General features: G+C 36.9%; 1 protein-coding gene across 2 annotated transcripts in view; it reads left to right on the top strand.

Moving 5' to 3' along the window:
• The window catches only part of T (tan), a 50,964-nt gene that overhangs the window by 20,995 nt on the left and 11,441 nt on the right, over positions 1–18,528 (top strand). The window contains exon 1 of one of the 2 annotated variants that reach the window (XM_021339037.3): positions 6,724–6,878. The exons of the other annotated variant lie outside the window; for it this stretch is intronic. Within the exon in view, the coding sequence (XP_021194712.1) occupies positions 6,863–6,878 (16 nt within the window). The 5' untranslated portion in view covers positions 6,724–6,862. Of the gene's footprint in view, positions 1–6,723; positions 6,879–18,528 lie in introns of those variants that run through there. 2 annotated transcript variants of the gene reach the window in all.

Here is an 18,528-nt window from a genome sequence, read left to right as displayed (position 1 = left end):
TCCCATCAAAAGTCTCAACAATCACCAAAAAAATCCAAGGTTATACAGGTAGATTCCCAACCATTCAACATTATATCACAGAAAATGATTGTCAGATCGTCGTATCTCATCGTGACGACAAGTTGGATCGTCCTAGGCCGTGAGCGAGGCCACGGATTCGCGAACAGCTTACAATAATTATAATTTTTCTATGATCTAAGATGTAAGCGGTTAGCGGGTTACTTTTGTATCACAACATAGAAAACTTTTGTTTTTTTTTAGTTCAAAGTTTAATATGATTTTCTCTCTTCTTATTTTCCTCAATATCAAACGTTTCTCAACTCAGCTATTACAAAATTCCTGTTATCATGATCAGAGTAACTTTTATTTCATTGTTTGTGTATCTCTTGCGAAATCTGGCTTTATGAAGATTGAAAAAACAAACGAACTAAATTTCTCTATAAAGATCATTAATATTAATCTGGCCAAAAATAAACATCATAAAAATTTGAATCTTCAAAAGCTTGTATCTTGGACCATTCCAAGATCACGACACTTGATTGCACGTGTATCTTGCTACGTCACGAAACGATCTGCGGTCACAACGCACGGATCTGATGTAACCTTAATTCCTGAGCCATTGACTTCTTCATTCAATTCATGCTTCTTGACAAATCATTGATAATCTTACCAAGGGGTATTGAGTTGCAAGGGTTACCTGGTTGAGGAGGTCAGATAGGCAGGCGCTCCTTGTAAAACACTGGTACTCAGCTGCACCCGGTTAGACTGGAAGCCGACCCCAAACATAATTGGGAAAAGGCTAGACAAATGACCAGCTCCATGACAAACCTAATGACTACCAAAAAAAATGGAGGTATATCTTCGCACTGCATTACCACATCTACATATGCATGGTTTAAATATAAAGATTTATGAGTTATGGTAATCACAATGTTAAATGGACAGTACATAAGGTCGACGTTAAAAATAATTTCTATGACGTCAAACCTTTGCTTAATGTTAGCTCCGAACCCGAGGACCTCCTGTCTATTGGTACTTAACATTTTAACTTCAATGTTTTTAAAGTAGTTGCTACTGTCTAATTATCTGCAATGACGTCGCTTCCTTCCGATATGCCTTTTTACGCAAAATATGCTAAATTAGAAACAGGGTTACTTAAAATGCTCCAAAAACTGCCTTTCGAGTTATTCTATTTAAATAATTGTCAATTGGAGATTATTCGAATGGGAAAACGTAGATAATCCGATATTCATGGTCAGCTACTTGAACCATATATCACATTTCAATCAGCAGTCATAATTGAAATTACTTACTTCTTCCTCAAGGTTCACCAAGAGATGGGTGAACACTCGGTCAGACCTCCTCTGTAGGTTGTGGCCTCAATCCCGTTAAGCCCTATCATCATCATCTGCCTAGCCTTTTCCCAACTATGTTGGGGTCGGCTTCTAGTCTAGTCTAGTCAGTCTGCGGACTAGTGTTTTACATGGAGCGACTGCCTATCTCCTCCGACCAGTTACCCGGGCAAACGAATTCCCCTAGGTAAGACTGGTTGCCAGACTTACTGGCTTCTGACTACATGAATTTTCAAATGACGGATCAGATTTAAAAGACCTCAATGCCATTGCCATATGCATGGTCTTATAAGACGTAGATAAGAAAGTGAATGCATGAGACCACACAGCTTCTGATAATATTAATATGTGTATCCGGTGGTTTGGATAATTATGGTAGGCTCAAATTATCCCACGATGTTTAATCACGGATATCAAGGCCTTGCTTTTTCGGCCGGAAAACATTTTTCTATTAAAATTAAAATGTAATTCCAAACTGTTGGATGTCCTGAACTCATTTCTTTAATCAGTCGCGTTGCAGCCAGCGTCATCAGTATGGTGGACGGTAGTTCGTTCTTAGCGGTTTCTCATCATCATCTGCTTAGCCTTTTCACAACTATTTTGGGGGAGGTTTCCAGTTTGACAGTCTGAGTTTGCTGAGTACTAGTGTTTTACAAGGAGCGACTGCCTATCTGACCTCAACCTAGGTACCCAGGCAACCCGATACTTCTTAGAAAGATTGGTTGTTAGACTTTTGTTGCTCCTGACTAACCGTGACGACTGTCGACATGTTCTTAGCGTACTATACCTAGGTATATAATATTTCATATCTGTATTATATTTTTTTGTTCGACATAGCGACTTGGGCATGTCAATGCTAACATAGTATACAAGTAATTAGATAATTGTCGTATTGTCGATGCTCAAGGCCGGGCCCACACTCAACTATTGTTATTATGTGATTACGTTCGTTTTTATTTTAATATATTATGGCTGTAGAACAGGGAAGAGGATTTAATCACTTCTGGTGGACATTTTTGCAGAATTTGAAGCTGTAAAAATTCTTCGCAGATGCGAAAGTAACTCTATTTATATATCTGGTTTTCACGCTAAAGTTATTGAACCGATTTCAACGATATTTGGCTAACAGATAGTCAGAGGCTGAGAAAGGACAGCACAGAGGTCAAAAAGTAAACTCCCTGGGACAAAGGCTTCTATTTAACCGTTTGCGGGAAGTAGTTACGTGTAGAGTATATAGACTGCAGATGCCTATCTGATGCACCCGATAAGGCCATTCAGGAAACTTTTTCATAAATAAACATTTCCTCATAGTAACTCGGTATCAGCAGAAACTGAATATCAAGATTATTATGTAAATGAATATATCTAACAAATCATTTTTGATATCATTTTTGGAGAACGATCCAAATTTTGATTTTCTCACACACAATTATATATTCTCTATCATTGAATTAGAGTTCAAAATACTTTAGCTAAAAGGAGATCGAGTTTCTGCAATGTAATTAGTATCAACACCACTTGACACTTGTAATCTTGTGAACAAACGTGTTTATCGTTCTAAGATAATATTTCAATCTCCTTGTTCCGTTATTTTTTATAAACAACAAACATAAACACAGATTATGTGACATAATAAATATTTTGCATACCTAATTCAAAAAATATTTTGCCTTGTATTTTTGAGTGCACCCAGACTTCCCGGTCGTGGTTGCAATATCTAATGTTTTATTATGCATATGGAATCGAATATCGTTTGTCTGAAAATCAATTCAACTTCTAAAGACGTTTAATTGTGTGTACTTAAATGTATTTTAGTGCACATTGTGTTTGTATGACTCGAAAATTCGACACCACTGAGTACTCCTGAGCCTAGGGTAAAGAACCAAGCACTCAAATATGAGTGTGAAATCGATTCCAGATTAGCAGGCGCCAATGCTACTTTTCTAAGTTTGTATGTAGTTTCTTAGTATATCTTGAACACCAATGACAATGTTTCGGAGGGCAGAATAAACTGTAATTCCCGGCTACCATTTGAATATCAGCCAGTAAGTCTTACAACCAGTCCTACATAGGGGTATTTAGGTTGCCCGGGTACCTGGATTGAGGACGTCAAATAGGCAGTCGCCCCTTGTAAAACACTGGTACTCAGCTGCATACGGTTAGTCTGGAAGCCGACCCCTACATAGTTGGGGAAAGGTTAAGCAGATGATGATAGATACGATTGATGGTAGAAAAGATAACGCTCTACCATGTAGAAATCATAGACTGCCGTATCAGGGACACCGTGCTTTAATAATTATTATAATACATTTTATTAAAGTTGTCTTAAAAGGGCTTAGCGTGTTGGCTTCGGCCCCACGTTCGCCTTCCAAAAATCCGGGACTCTGTAGTCCCGTGGTCGGTTAGAGACATACAAAATTATAATACTAACAATAAATATAGAAGTAATTCTACCTCTGTCCCTAACGGTGGAATAATATCAAAACATTCAGTGCATATCTGGCTATGACATAAGACACGCTCCGTTCTAAATTGTGCGCCTGAGTACAACGCGCAAGAATTTCGCGTGACTAAACTTGGTCCTTAAGAGTAACCGCACACTGCAAACTTTTAGTCGGCCGATAGTTTGTTTGAGCTCATAAGTCAGTATGAAGATGTATGGAAGTACACACGTTACAATGATCAGGTACTTGGCCGGTATCAGATAGACTGAAAACTTTGATTGGTCAAAGTTTATCATCATCATCTCCCGACTCTTTACCAACTGCTTTATCTATATTTATATTTATTTATTTTATATTTATTTATTTTTTGTGGTCGGCTTCCAGTCTCACCAGATGTAGAAACGTACCAGGGCTTTACAATTAGCAACTGCTCCATCTGACCTCCTTAACCCAGTTACCCGAAACTCTTTCACGCAAGACTCTTGTCAGAATTACTGGCTTCTGACTACCCGTAACGACGTACGTAATGTATCGGTCAAGATTCTCTTTTTTTTATTTTGCCATCGCATCGCATCAATTGTCATCCGACTATTTAGTCTCTAGTGTGCGGGTACTATAAGTCTAGCTCAAGCTTGAATAACGGTATTGTTATGTTCAGCTGACAGGTACACGAAAAATCAAGGAGCTTAATCTTGGAGGTTTAAAATTAAGAGTAAAAGGGGTTCCAAGAGTTTTGATTAACAATAATTCTACATCACGTTAGCAGTTGTGTTTACGTCATCTGTAATCTTTTTTCGAACAAGTTGGGGTAAGTTTCCAGTTTCACCTGATGCAGCCGAATACCAGTGTTTTACAAGGAGCGACTGCCTATCTGATCTCCTCGACCTGGGTTGTCATTTCTGGTTTCTGACTTATTAGCCACGGGTTACTCTTAAGCTCTTTCAATATCAGATTAGCATGGATCTACAAGAAGTTGGGTTCTCAACCGGTTCAGCCGCTGCAAAACAAATGAACGCCTTTTTAAATTCTAAAGTGCACGTGTATGTGCATTGTCACAGTCACCATTCCGAATTGAAGGTTCGATATCTCTCACAGATGTCAATCAGTTGTTCTTATAGGAAGTGTATCGTATAACCATGGAGAACAAAATTAATAGCGGAGGTGACATAACGGAAAATCTGTGCGGCAGACAAGGAACGATACTGTTTTCACCCTTGTACGCCTTCTTCGGACCCGATTTTTTTTTTGATATCGTTAACAGAAGTCAGAAAGCCTCGTTAATTCACTCGTAACTGATCGTTTTGGTCATGCCCACCGTACGAATTTGAGTTATAAGAAGGCGCCTGACCTACCTGCATAATGGCATCTCCGCTCATCTTTCCTTACTCCGTGGTATTAACCGACATAACAACAGCCGCGTGATAACATAGTATAGATGCATATAAGACACGTGTAACGTCAATATCACATTAAATAAATAAACAAATCAAATTATTAATATTAACAGCCGACTTCATTAAAAAGTATTTTAATTAACTTTGTCTGTGTTTGTCTGTTCTGTGTCAAAGTACTGCAATAATTAAAGGCAATTTTTTTATATCGGCGATAGTTATTATTAACTATTTTTATTTTATTTTTGTTTTGGTGTTTTCTATCGCTGTGTACATTAGATGCACTGACTTGGCTTTATTTTAATCACTTGCTTCTGCCAGCGGTTTCACTCGCATCTCGTGGGAACCTCTGCACGAACCCAGATAAAAAGTAACCTATAGCCTTCCTCGATAAATGGGCTGTCTGACACTGAAAGAATTTTTCACTAGTAGTTCCTGAGATTAGCGCGTTCAAGCAAACAAACAAACAAACTCTACAGCTTTATAATATTAGTATAGATTTGGAAAAGCGCTAGTTAATATCTAACCGCGTCTTGTGGGAACTACTTAACACAGCCAAATAAAAAGTACCATATAACCTTCCTTGATAAATAGGCTATCAAACACTGAAATATTTTTTCAAATACGACTAGTACTTCTGAGATTGACGAACTGCTCAAGCAAACAAACAGACTTTTCCTTTATAATGTTGGTGTGGATCTACGAATATTTTTAGTATGTACTTTCTCATCGGTTGTAGCAAGCGTTTTCCCCCTGGTTTTTCCTTAAGGAATTATACAACAGGATATAACAGGTTTTACTTAACTGAGCCTACCAGTTAAAATTGAACCTAAAGCTAAAGGTTTTGCAGTGCGTAAAAACCGAGATGGACTATTTATTTTGCCTAGATTTTATCTTAATTCAAGTAATGAGACTTCCTCTTGATACCATCCGTGTCTAGAGATAACTACTTTCCGCATGTGGATAAATAGCGTTTGTCCTTTCTAAGGTTCTAGACTATCTATCGGTGTAAACATTTTAATCGGATCATGGTTTTGACAGACAGACAGAGTTTCTTTCACATGAATTATATTAGGAGTATGGATACGTAAAAGAAAATTCATTAATATACGGAGGGTTTTTTTGTTCTAAAAAGTATATTATAGTATGAGTTTTATTAAATAAAACTATTTATTAGTAAATATACGTTTAAATATTAATATAACTACAAAATATGATACTTAGAGCGTAGTATCTTCCTAGTTCAATGGAAACTGAGTGAAAATACCACCATAGGTTACCTAAGGAATTTTATCACCTAATTTCCAAGGTTTTTTTACAAATAGTCATACAAATTACCTTCTTTTAGAATTCTGCTACGAATTTTCAAAAATGTAACTCGAGTTAACAATTTTTCGAACGAATTCATTAACTATTTACTATTCGCAGTGACAAAATCCTTATAAATTGAAACTAGATATATTTAGTATCCTTGATCGCGACTCTGGTATATTAGAGTCCAACCCTGTGACAATGCTCAGTGTGCCTTCGACCAGCGCGCGCGCCGATTCCAAATTATTCATAGCCAAGAATTAATTCAAAAACATTTAAAATATTTCTGTTTTAACGGCGTAGTGACATATTATTTGATTTTTTAAAACCAGTTTTGATTTTGACGTTTATATTTTTTTTTATAATGAAGGAATTAAACGGTGAGTCATTTTTGTTATTGTTTTTTCTTTTGTTTATTATTGTTTGTGTTTTGTTTATGCTGTGCTGTTTGACTAATTTATGTACAACATATATTATTTTATATGGAGGCCAATGGGTATTGGGTTGTTCGGGTAACTGGGTTGAGGAGGTCAGATAGGCAGTCGCTCCTTGTAGGTACTCAACTTCATCTGGTTAGACTGGCAGATGATGATGATCATCATATGTTATATGGAGACCAGATCGACTCTTTGCATACATGTGTTTCAAGTAAAAAAATACTAAAAGGGATAAACTTAACCACTATTTAAAACGTTAATTAAGATTTACAATGATTTTATCTAGGTAAATAAAATGAGTTCTAGTGAGCTAGGTAAACTTTAAACTGTTTAATTAAATATAAAAAAAAAACGTCAACTGATACAGTTTAAGATCGTTTCAAATTATAACCACGGCTCTATAACGAGGAGCATGGATTGCTTACCTGATTTCTATAACCTACCAATCCTTAGATCTATAATTATGATGTCCACTTAACCCAATTATCAGCTAACTGCGCAGGACATACCTATAGTGCACAAGCATTTGCTTGGACACAGGTGCACTCACTATTCCTTCACTCTCATAACCCGATGGGACGGCAATCCGACACGACCGGAGACAGATCAGGCGCAGGACCGACATTTACGTTGCTTTATACAGAGTGTGTCGTACAGCTAATCGCATTAAATATTAAATATGTTAATATACTAGTTAATATAATGTCGATTAACACAAAAAAAACGTAAAATAAAACAATGTTTTTTTTTCAAACAAGGTAAATAGAATAAAAATGAGAAACACCATATAAGAGTCAGTCATTACAAACAACATAAATTCTTTCTTGAAAACTGACAGCTGTCAACTGGTCAAAACATTCGATACTCCTAACTTTATCTCTGCTTTACACATCATGTTGTAAATTATGTAAACGAAAATGACTCCATAAAGTATATGTGATAGGATGTGATTAGGTGCGACACACGCGATATACTTAATCGTATATTATGTGTTTCAATCTCTAATCGCAAAACAAACGGTGGATATCAAATGTCTGACACTTCTGACGTTCTGATCACGTGAGATGACGCCTCTTATCGTCAGTAAACCGACCTTATTAACTGTCATTAGCCTTACAGTTTAGTTGTCTTAATCCACGGTGCATTGTTGGTAAATTGCAACTGCTGATAAAAACCAGTTTCTGTGTCTTTTTTCGAAAAATGAACCAAAATAAAAACAAATGAAGAAAAATAATAAAATTTAAGGTAATCATTCTAAATTAAGATATTTTAAACCCTGGAGAGGGCAAACTATTAAGCTAAGTAATAGTTTGCACTCTCCAGGGTTTTAAAGTTCAGAGATGTCCAGTTTAGAGATGAATGGTAGTGCGCAACTTGCAATGATCCGGTCAGTATCCGACTAAAAAGTATGATCGGATTCACAATCATCAAACTATTGGCTAACAGTCTCAGACTTATCAGTGATAGCTGTTCTTATTGATGCATTTAAATAGTTGTCAACCCTTATAACAATTCAGGTATATATACTTGTTACTTGAATCATCCATGGAGTCTGTTATCAGTTCTTCTCCGTTCGAACTTGTGTCTGATTTTCAGAAAAGCCCGCACAGGCCTGTTTAAAATAAAAACTTTTGACTACGCATTTGAAGAAAGAGTATGTAAACATCTGATCGATAAATATACACAAGTTGAGTACACTTAAAATATACGTAAAGATACAAAAGATCTTAACAAGAGAAAGATACAAAAACTGATAGCTTCAAAATTTTCGTGAGAAGGTTTCTAATTAGTATAAATAATAATGATTTAATTAGAGTACAATGTCGTCTTCAAAACAGTAGATACAAACCTATTGTTTACTTAAATTCCATTACGTACATCATTTATATGTACAGCTGGAAAATATAATGTAAAGAATTTAATATATTGCTTCAGATTGCTACGATATTGCGTTTGAAAATTTTTGTCTTTACTAAAGTTCATAAAAGCCTTGAGAACTATATTAAACGCAGGTCATCTTATTCATTGCTTTTGCTGACGTAGCAAAGACGGACGCAGGTACGTGAATATCATTAGAATATATACAAAATTTTGTAAATGTTGTGAAATATAAGGCCTTATGTTAAAGTTAAACATAATTTGGCAGTTACGGCCAAGTTCACCGACAACTTTTACATCAGTTTTCTTAAAACAACCGTTTACTAATTTACACGTTCAATTTTCAAAGTAAACAGTTGTTTTCAGAAAAAAATGACGTTTGTGTTATTGGTGAACTTGAGCCTTTGCTATGTTTAAGTGTAGGACTGTTCTCAAAGGCGATAAGTTTATTATATTTATATAAAGTAGGTACTCTGCCGTGGCTGCGGGATTGTTCGAAAGAGATGCCGCGGCCCTGGTATATAAAGAGCTTAGGAGGAACATGGTGGGTTTAAGTCAGTAAGAGTCTGAAACTCCCTCAGTGGTAGTTGGTTTAGTTGTTTTTGGGATGTAAAACCACCAACTGTCGTAGTCCACAGAATAAATAGATTTGACTTTGATTCTGACTCCTGGCTTTTTTGTGAAAGCTTCTAAAACCCACTCTTGTTCTTGATTACTAAGCCCTTAAGCTATTGATGACAATGAATCAACCATTAATACGGTCAAACTTGAATTAGGAAAATATCAGGGTCCCTTCGACATTGATTACAGCCCTAACAAGGTCTAATTACTTAACAATAATTAATAACCCATAATAAACGAAACCACGAACATACATTACATTATATTATGTAACTCATACGTTTTGATTTACTTGGCTTCCGTGGTCCACGACCTAAGTCAATGTCGGATAGTTACGAAATACTAGTTATGTCTTATTTTGGTTTAAGTTAATGTATGTTATGTGCCCGGAGGTTAACTGCTTGTATCTAAACTCTTGGTTTAATATATCAACGAGTACCTACTTACCTAAATAAGTGGTTTTAGGTAGATGTAACATGTACTTACTATAGTAATGACACAAACATTTGATAAGTTAACGTAGAAAGCGGGCTAACTGCTTATTTAAAGTTGGTTGACTCAGTTTTTGTTTCAAGCAACGATGAATCTAACTACTGGTCGGATTTGAAAAATTCTTTAAGTGTTAGATAGCCCATTTAACGGTGCGTATCTTACGGCAATTGGTTGATATGATGAAAGGTGCAAGTCAATGACAGACCGCATGCAGAAGTTGCAAGCGACACTACTTCGTAGTTTCTAAGAGGGAAGACTACATAAGACACAAGAATTAGAATCAGCATACATTTTTTTTGAGCTCAGAAAACTTAATCTTCAATCGTATTTTACACAAAATATTCTTCAAGAAAATGAGTGAAGGTCGCAAACGCCTCGGAATACGAAATCGGTTAACTAGCTAGAGGTTTGTGAATGAATATTTTTTTTCGTGTTTCATCCACCTGAGCAAACGCCTAAGTCTTAGGATACTTAGGATACAGTTACTACAACGAAATTTCTAGGCATTATCATTGATAGGAACTTAAATTGGAAGTCACACACAGAGGAACTTACAAAAAGAGTTAGTTCTTCCGCATATGCTCTGTACAAACTCTCAGCTATCATAGACACTGATGCTCTAATTACAGCTTATCATGGCATAGTTCACTCCATCCTAAGATTTGGACTAATATTCTGGGGAAACTCGACCAACAGAGATACAGTATTTAAATAAAAAAAAATGCATTAGGGCAATGTTTGGTCTTCAAAATACTGATAGCTGTAAACCGTTTTTTATTAAATTTAAAATACTTACCTTACCTTCTTTGTTTATATATGAAGTAGTTACATTTGTTAAGAGCAACCCAAAATTATTTAGTCGCCTTGCTGACATAAGTAGCCGTAGTCGCAGAGACAATGACAAACTGTGCATTGTGCCATGCAACACTGCACTGATGCATAAGAGCATATTCTGCCTAACGCCTGTTTTATATAACAAAATACCTAAATGTATAAAGGAGCTACCATTAAATAAATTTAAATTAAAAGAGTTCCTGATTACGAAATGTTTTTATACAGTTAATGAATACCTTAATGATGCCTAACTATTGTGACATTTCGCTTTGATATTAGCTACCTACATAGTATAGCTGCCTAGTTATGTAAAAAAAAATTTGTACGCCAATTACAGGCAAAACATGTATGGCTCTAACCTACCTAATTTTAACACCTCATGTTTAACAATACCTATGTTTTGTAAACATATACCCATGTTTTAACAAAATAAATTATCTTTTATCTTTTATACTCTGCACACTGCGAACTTTTAGTCGGCCGATAGCTTGGTTTGGCTCATAAAACAGTATGAAGATGAATGGTAGTATGCACATTACAAAGATCAGGCATTTGGCTGGTATAAAAGGCTTATTACATTTGACTAAATTCAGTCGTCTAATTAGGTCCCTAAATGATTTAATGAAACCTACCTTCCTAAATGCGATTTCATTTGACTGAATTTAGTGACATTCAGACGACTAAATTTAGTCAAGTGTAATAAGCCCTTTAGACCAACTAAAAACTTAGATTTTTATCAAAATTTTCTTTAAAAAAATTGCTGACTATGGGGGCCCGTAACTGTCGCCCGACTGTTTAATCTGCAGTGTGTAGTCTCAATGTGTACTTACGATCCTTTTGGCATCGTCGTAAGTGACCTTGGCATTGGAACGAATATAGAACCAAGTCATTTGTACTCATTTAAATAACTTTGAAAAACTAATTAGCGTTCTTTTGCGTCAGAAAAAAATATTTTAAATTGTATGTTTTGGCATTTGGTTTAACTTTATGCAGATTTATTTCGGTTAGAGAATATTAATTTTGATTTACATGTTAGTTACAGGGTTAAACCCATTTTGGGTTTGCTGATTTATCTTTGGTTTTTAGTTTTAAGTAAGTTATTTAATGACTTTTTCGGATAGCTCGTTAAACTGTAGATCCCGTTTTTGAACATCTTTGGCAATCGCTACGGATTAAGTATTGGGATGCCCGGGTAACTGGGTTAAGAGAGTCCGATAGGGCAGTCGCTCCTTGTAAAACACTGGTGCACAGCTGCATCCGGTTAAATTGGAAGCCGCCCCAAACATCGTTGGGAAAGGCTGAAATGATGATGATTTACTCTATTTACTTTTGTAGGTTTTTAGTAGTTGGATAGACTTCTAGAGTAGCTACTATTTATTGCATGTTTGCTAATCCATCCATCGTTTAGCGATTGAAGATTGAATTTTGACATTAGCTTCTTCTAAATTATATCTTTCATTCTCTAATAAAAAACAGCGAATGGGTCGGTTATTGTAATCCGCGGTAAGTAGTTAAACTTATTTCTAACATTATTTAAGAAATATCGTTACCTAACCTTTTTATATTATTTCTACAATAAATTGCCTAACCCATACTTATACTTTGCTCAGCTTAGGCCTAGTCTCCACTAAAGCGGAGCGAGAACTTTTTAAACAAGCAATACTTAGATCTAGGCTCCGCCCACTTTGTGCTAGCTTCTGAAGGAAGACGTTCTATTGGTAGTTCAAAGGCTGTGTTCAAACCAAACTGACTGTCAGCCGCCGAATGTTAGCTAACGTTACGCAGTTTATTGTATTTCCATACATATTCACTTTTCGTTCACATCTAACCGACGATACATTATGCGTAATATGCATAGACGCTGACATTCGGCGGTAGACAGTCAGTGTGGTTTGAACGAAGCCAAAATTTTTCGCTCTGCTCAGCTATGGAGTCAAGGCTTTATATACCTACCTGGCAATGCGATCGCGATGCGCTTTAGCGAATTTGTATTTTTTTTTATTTATGTACCTATCTAGAATTACCAAAAATAGCTATAGGTTACTTTTCTATTTTTAGAACTGTTCTTTTTTATTTTAGCAAGTCTAAATAGAGCTGTGGATCTATGTAATTAAAGCTGTTTAACCCTGTACACACTGATATATTTTTGAGCGTTTAGTTTAGTGATGTGAATCTCTTTGTTTTTACAAAAGGATCAAACAACAAGTTTGTCATTCTGCACTCGGAAATATTTTTCAAAGGAAATTTCGAAAAAAAAGAACCGTTTCCTTTATACATTAATATTTAAGTATTTGTACAGTCAACTTCGGGTCAGTAGTAATAGATTTATAGGAAAATCGTACTTATTACTATTGAGTTAAGGTGCATGACAGTTACCACTGATGTGCAGTTTACTGTACCTAGGTACAAGTGATAAATTAGAATATCTAATAATAGTCATAACCGACAGTGAGGTATGCCATTTAAACCAGTACAGCTTGCGTGACAGGAGTACAAAGGCAAAATGTGCTAATTTACTTATTTACCTGCTTCGCGAGAATCCCAAGTACCTATTTACTGTTGAATATTTTTAAGGCAAATTGATTGATCTCTAGTACTTTATCGCCATGCTTTTTAGGGTTCCGTACCCAAAGGGTAACACGGGACCCTATTGTTTTCGCTCCTCTGTCCGTCCGTCCGTCCGTCCGTCTGTCACCAGGATGTATAGCATGAACCGTGATAGTTAGAGAGTTGAAATTTTCACAGATGATGTATTTCTGTTTCCGCTATAACAACAAATACTGAAAACTAGAATAAAAAATATTTTGGGGGCCTCCCATACTCCCATACAACAAACGTGATTTTTTTGCTCATTTTTGCTCTCTTGCGCGAGTCCGACTCGCACTTGGCCGGTTTGTTTTCTCTACGCACTTGGGCCCTATATTTATAAACCTCTCGCTACATGTCGCGGTTGCACCCGCATCCCATGAGAACTACTGTCTCCAACCCTCATAAAATATGTCCTTTGTCACCCGAGATTAATGCGGCCTTGTCATTATCATCATCATCCTGCTGTCCATATTCCAAGTTTATTTGGTACTAGCTGTTGCCCGCAACTTCGTCTGCGTGGGCAATATAGAATAGTCAAAATACTACTTATCCCGTAGGTGCATTCTTTCACGTGACAGTATAATTAGGATTAGCACTTAGCAGTAGCATAGATGTTATAGGTGTCATTGAACATCATTGGCAGTCGTTACGGGTAGTCAGAAGCCAGTAAGTCTGACACCAGTCTAACCAAGGGGTATCGGGTTGCCCGGGTAACTGGGTTGAGGAGGTCAGATAGGCAGTCGCTTCTTGTAAAGCACTGGTACTCAGCTGAATCCGGTTAGACTGGAAGCCGACCCCAACATGATTGGGAAAAAGGCTCGGAGGATGATGACTTAGCAGTAGCATAGATTCATTGATCAAGATTGTGTTGTGGATGTGACCATTTATCTAAACGAAAGAAGTAAATTTTGTGACGTTGTGAATATCTCTGGATCTAATCAGCCAATTTGGAAAATTATTACGTATGGTGCGTAAGTAATTTTCACAGGAAACAGCTATAATCTACGTCTATATGCTTTGAGTCTGACAAAGCTGTCATTTGTAAATTTTCTGCAGCTGCTGCGACTAATCAGAAGCCAGAAAGTCTGTCAGTCTTACCATGGATATCGTCTTGTGTAGTTGACTGGACTGAAGATAGGTAGATAGGTAGTCGCTCCAAGCAAAATATTGGTACTCAAACAGATTCGGTGACTGGAAGCCAACACCAACATAGTTGGGGAATAGCTGGATGGATGACAAAATGAGTCATCATCATCAGCAGGCGCATAGGGTAGGATAGTTTCACTTACTCACTATGGTAAGGCTGACCCCACATTAGGCGTGCGTGATCCTCGGGCGTGTGAGTAGCGCGGGCGTCGCGAGCGCGCTGCGTGAACGTCGCGTTTTGCTGCCCTGCGGCATGTGTGAAGAGTGCAAACGACGCGCTCGCGGCGAGCACGCGGCGCTCAAGTTGCGTATTTAAACCTTCGTCCGCTATCCCCGCCGCTCGCTAAACGCCTTAGCAGTTAAACGTCAAGGAGAGCGGCGCGTGCGCGCCGCGAGCGCCCTGGAAACGCCGCAGGGCAGCAAAACGCGACGCTCATGCAACGCGCTCGCGACGCACGCGCGGCGCCCGCGCTACTCACACGCCCGAGGATCGCGCACGCCTAATGTGGTGGCCTAAGCCGGGACTCCACCGAAATGTTTGCATTAGTTCACGAATAGGCAAAATGTACGTATCTGTGAGAGTCCACTTCATGTGTTCGTACTTGAAACCTGCAGTTTTGCCAAGATTTTAAAAATGTGCGCTCGCAATTTGTCATTTCTTGGTGGAGCCAGCAAATCAAAAGAAACATAAGTGTTGTATACTGTGCGTCACTACCGCACACCGGGAAAATTTCGCTCTTGCGGAGGACGTATATTCTGTGTCACACGTAAACAGGACGACAGTAAGTATCCACCGAAACACTTTCAAAGATCTGATGAACGAACAAATCAGACCTGACTTGGTCACCTGGGGCCAATCAGAGCTCTATGAAGCGATAATACGCTTTGGCTCCTACTGTTATTGTGGTTTCTGAAAATTTATTCACCTCATTCAACGATGAATGTAATTCTGATGGCGACGTTGGCAGATCAACTCTTTTGACTTCTCGAATAGGATACCATTGGTTTTTGTGCTATGCACACCTGCAATGCATTCTGGATTAGGATAGGATATAGGTGCATAGGATTTGCAACAGAGAACAATTCTGTCTTTAGATTTGTGATTAAATGACATCAAACGTAGTTTTATATAAAAGGTATTTTTTTAGACTTGGCTCGGGTCGTACTGAGACTGTTCGTAATCGTGAACAGTGTACTTGCAATCAGAAGTTGAAAGTAAGCATGTCTCTGGTATGCGGCGCGTAATTTGTACGTTTTCAGACGCATAAAGCATTTTACGTGTGTGTGGTATTAAATAGAGAAAGCTCCCATTTCTTATCTGCATTTGTATCTGTTCTTGTTTTTAAAGCTACAGAATCCTACATTACCTACCTCACGCTTAGCAGCGCTTGCGAGAGATAGATCCTCATTTCTTCTAGGATTAAGTTTACATATTTTGCATCAGAAAAAATAATTAAGGTCTACTTAATACTACTCACTCAAAGTAATTTGTTTTAGCACATTAGTGGAAGATAAGCTAAACTATGTTTATGAAAAAATCCTGATATGAACTCCATCTGTAACTTTAAACGATAATTAATTGTTCCACTAAAGTCATCATTTTTGACATAATGTTCAAAAAATAATTTAGATGGCACCGTTTTAAATTTGGCTCAGAACTATTAATTTTCTTTTCATCAAGGTAATAATTATAGTTGGATTTTGATGTGGCACGGCAAACTGACAAACACTATTGCAATGTCTATCGAAAAATTACAGCACGTGTTAAAATATGGTGAATTACGGAAAATACACAACTCCATCTGTTGAAATAATAATCCTCTATAAATAATGTATGGTAATATTGTCATTTACCATCTCGCTCCTTTGACTAATTTGATGTATTTTATTTACCACAGATTAAGCACAGATGGAGCTTCTTTAACCTTGGCTAAACAAAATTTTCATATTTTTTTTTCTTCCGAAGTTACTTATAAAGGTGTGATTTTCTGTGTAAAGATTAATAATAGGCCGATCAACTAATATAAGTTCAACGTTCAAATGTACAGTTTTGACAAATAGATTGCGTGTCGTAATATTTTACATCTTGAATTCACAAAATTTATCATATCTTTTGATAAAGTGAATCGATTTCGATGAAACAAAAACTAAGTAATACTCCAAGTTACGTAGAATTTTTGTATATAAGCATTGTCTGCATTTAATTCGTAGATTTTACGTGAATCCCGAACGAACAAACAGACAAACAGACAAAAATTACAAAAATGATGGAAATGGGTTCTGTTAGTTATTCTTTAACATGCTGGCTATTTTTTTTGTCAATTTCTTCAATGTACAAAAATTACTTTTCTACAGATTTATTATATGTATAGATTGGGCGCAGCATGTTCTCTTCTCCCATACTCTTTTATCAGCTTCTCAGAAGTAACTTCAAGAAGATAATGTTAATTTGCGATTTTTTTAAAATTGATTTTCGTTGAATTAAAAGAAAAAGACAATAAGCCAAGTTAATTTATATAAATTCGATAACTTAACCAATAATTAGATTAATGCATTTAACTGTCATAATACTGTATCTCCGAGCTACAAACATTGGAATCGATTGAAAATATATAATTATCTTACGCAAGTCTATAATTAATTTTATGTAACGCGTTTAAGGTTATTCAAAGATTAATCTTAATATCGGTCCAATAGTTAGAATATTTGCGTTATTGTCAACTCGTTTATTTAATTAGTGTCAACGTTGTATATAAACAATAACAGAATACAGATTAGCTAGGTATAGTTATTTGCAAGGTTGAATAATGTTCCTAACAGTCCATTTGTTACATTTACGTACATATGTTCAACTAGTCAGTCTAACCAAGGTGTATTGGGTTGCACGGGTAACTGGGTTGAAGAGGTCAGATAGGCAGTCGCTTCTTGTAAAGCACTGGTACTCGGCTGAATCCGGTTAGACTGGAAGCCGACCCCAACATAGTTGGAAAAAAGGCTCAGAGGATGATGATGACGTATGTTCAACTAGCTGTTCCCGGCGGTTCCGCCCATTTTCCGACGGAAATACTTACTGCACGCGGATAAATAATAGCCTATGTCCTTCCTCAGGCTTTAGACTACCTGCGTACCAAATATTAACTAAATCGGTTCAGTAGTTTTGGAGTGAGAGCACGTAAGATAAACAGAGGGTGCCTAGAGCAAAAAAATTGAAAGCTTCTTATCCTCGTTAGCCTAGTAAAATACAGTGCGTCTATGTAACAGGCCAATGGAAATATTAGCAGCAACTAATCATCATCTCCCTAGCCTTTTCCCAACTATATTGAATTGAAATCCCAAATGTTCGATCTAACCGGATGCAGTTGAGTACCAGAGTTTTTATTTTTTAGTATAGATATAGATAGACTATTGAATATTGTTTCTAAGACCATAAAATCTGCCAGTTAGCTAACAACCTCATGTCCATTTAATCTAGATCTCCATGAACAAGTGTATCTAAAGTTAAACGCATTGAAAGTACAACAATGCCTCTATACTTATGGATCAACATATACTGGTAGTTTTTATTGAATTGTTATAACGACCTTGGCAAAGACATTACATACAATAGCGCCGACCATTTGACCGAGACCTTCAATATAAGAAATATTTTTGCTAAACCATTCTTGGTACTATCGTAACAAGAATTCGCTAAGTCAAAGCCCGATCGATTTATCATGGCGTCAAGCAACGCTAAGTGCGGTCAGTCCGTAGATGGGTCACCATCTTGTCGTGACGAGTTCATCCGTTCATCCATGTTTCGGAAAGCATGATTATTTGGTGGATATCAGTGGTATTTGGACATCTTTAGCGTTCGTCAGAGTTTATTTCAGCACCTTCGAGATATGCTCTGCAGCCTACCGAAAGACAATAAATAAATGACTCAGCTATGTCAATAATGCACAATAGCTCCAAAAATAGTGTTCAGTCTGTGGCACAAAGCCAACATACCAAAGATTTAGCCCTGACCCACTTAGATATTCCACGTCCACTGTGG

Source organism: Helicoverpa armigera, chromosome 1, assembly GCF_030705265.1.
Source record: "Helicoverpa armigera isolate CAAS_96S chromosome 1, ASM3070526v1, whole genome shotgun sequence".
Lineage (NCBI taxonomy): Eukaryota > Metazoa > Arthropoda > Insecta > Lepidoptera > Noctuidae > Helicoverpa > Helicoverpa armigera.
The sequence above is the reverse complement of the archived record's forward strand: the minus strand, read 5'-3'. Positions and strand labels throughout refer to the sequence as shown.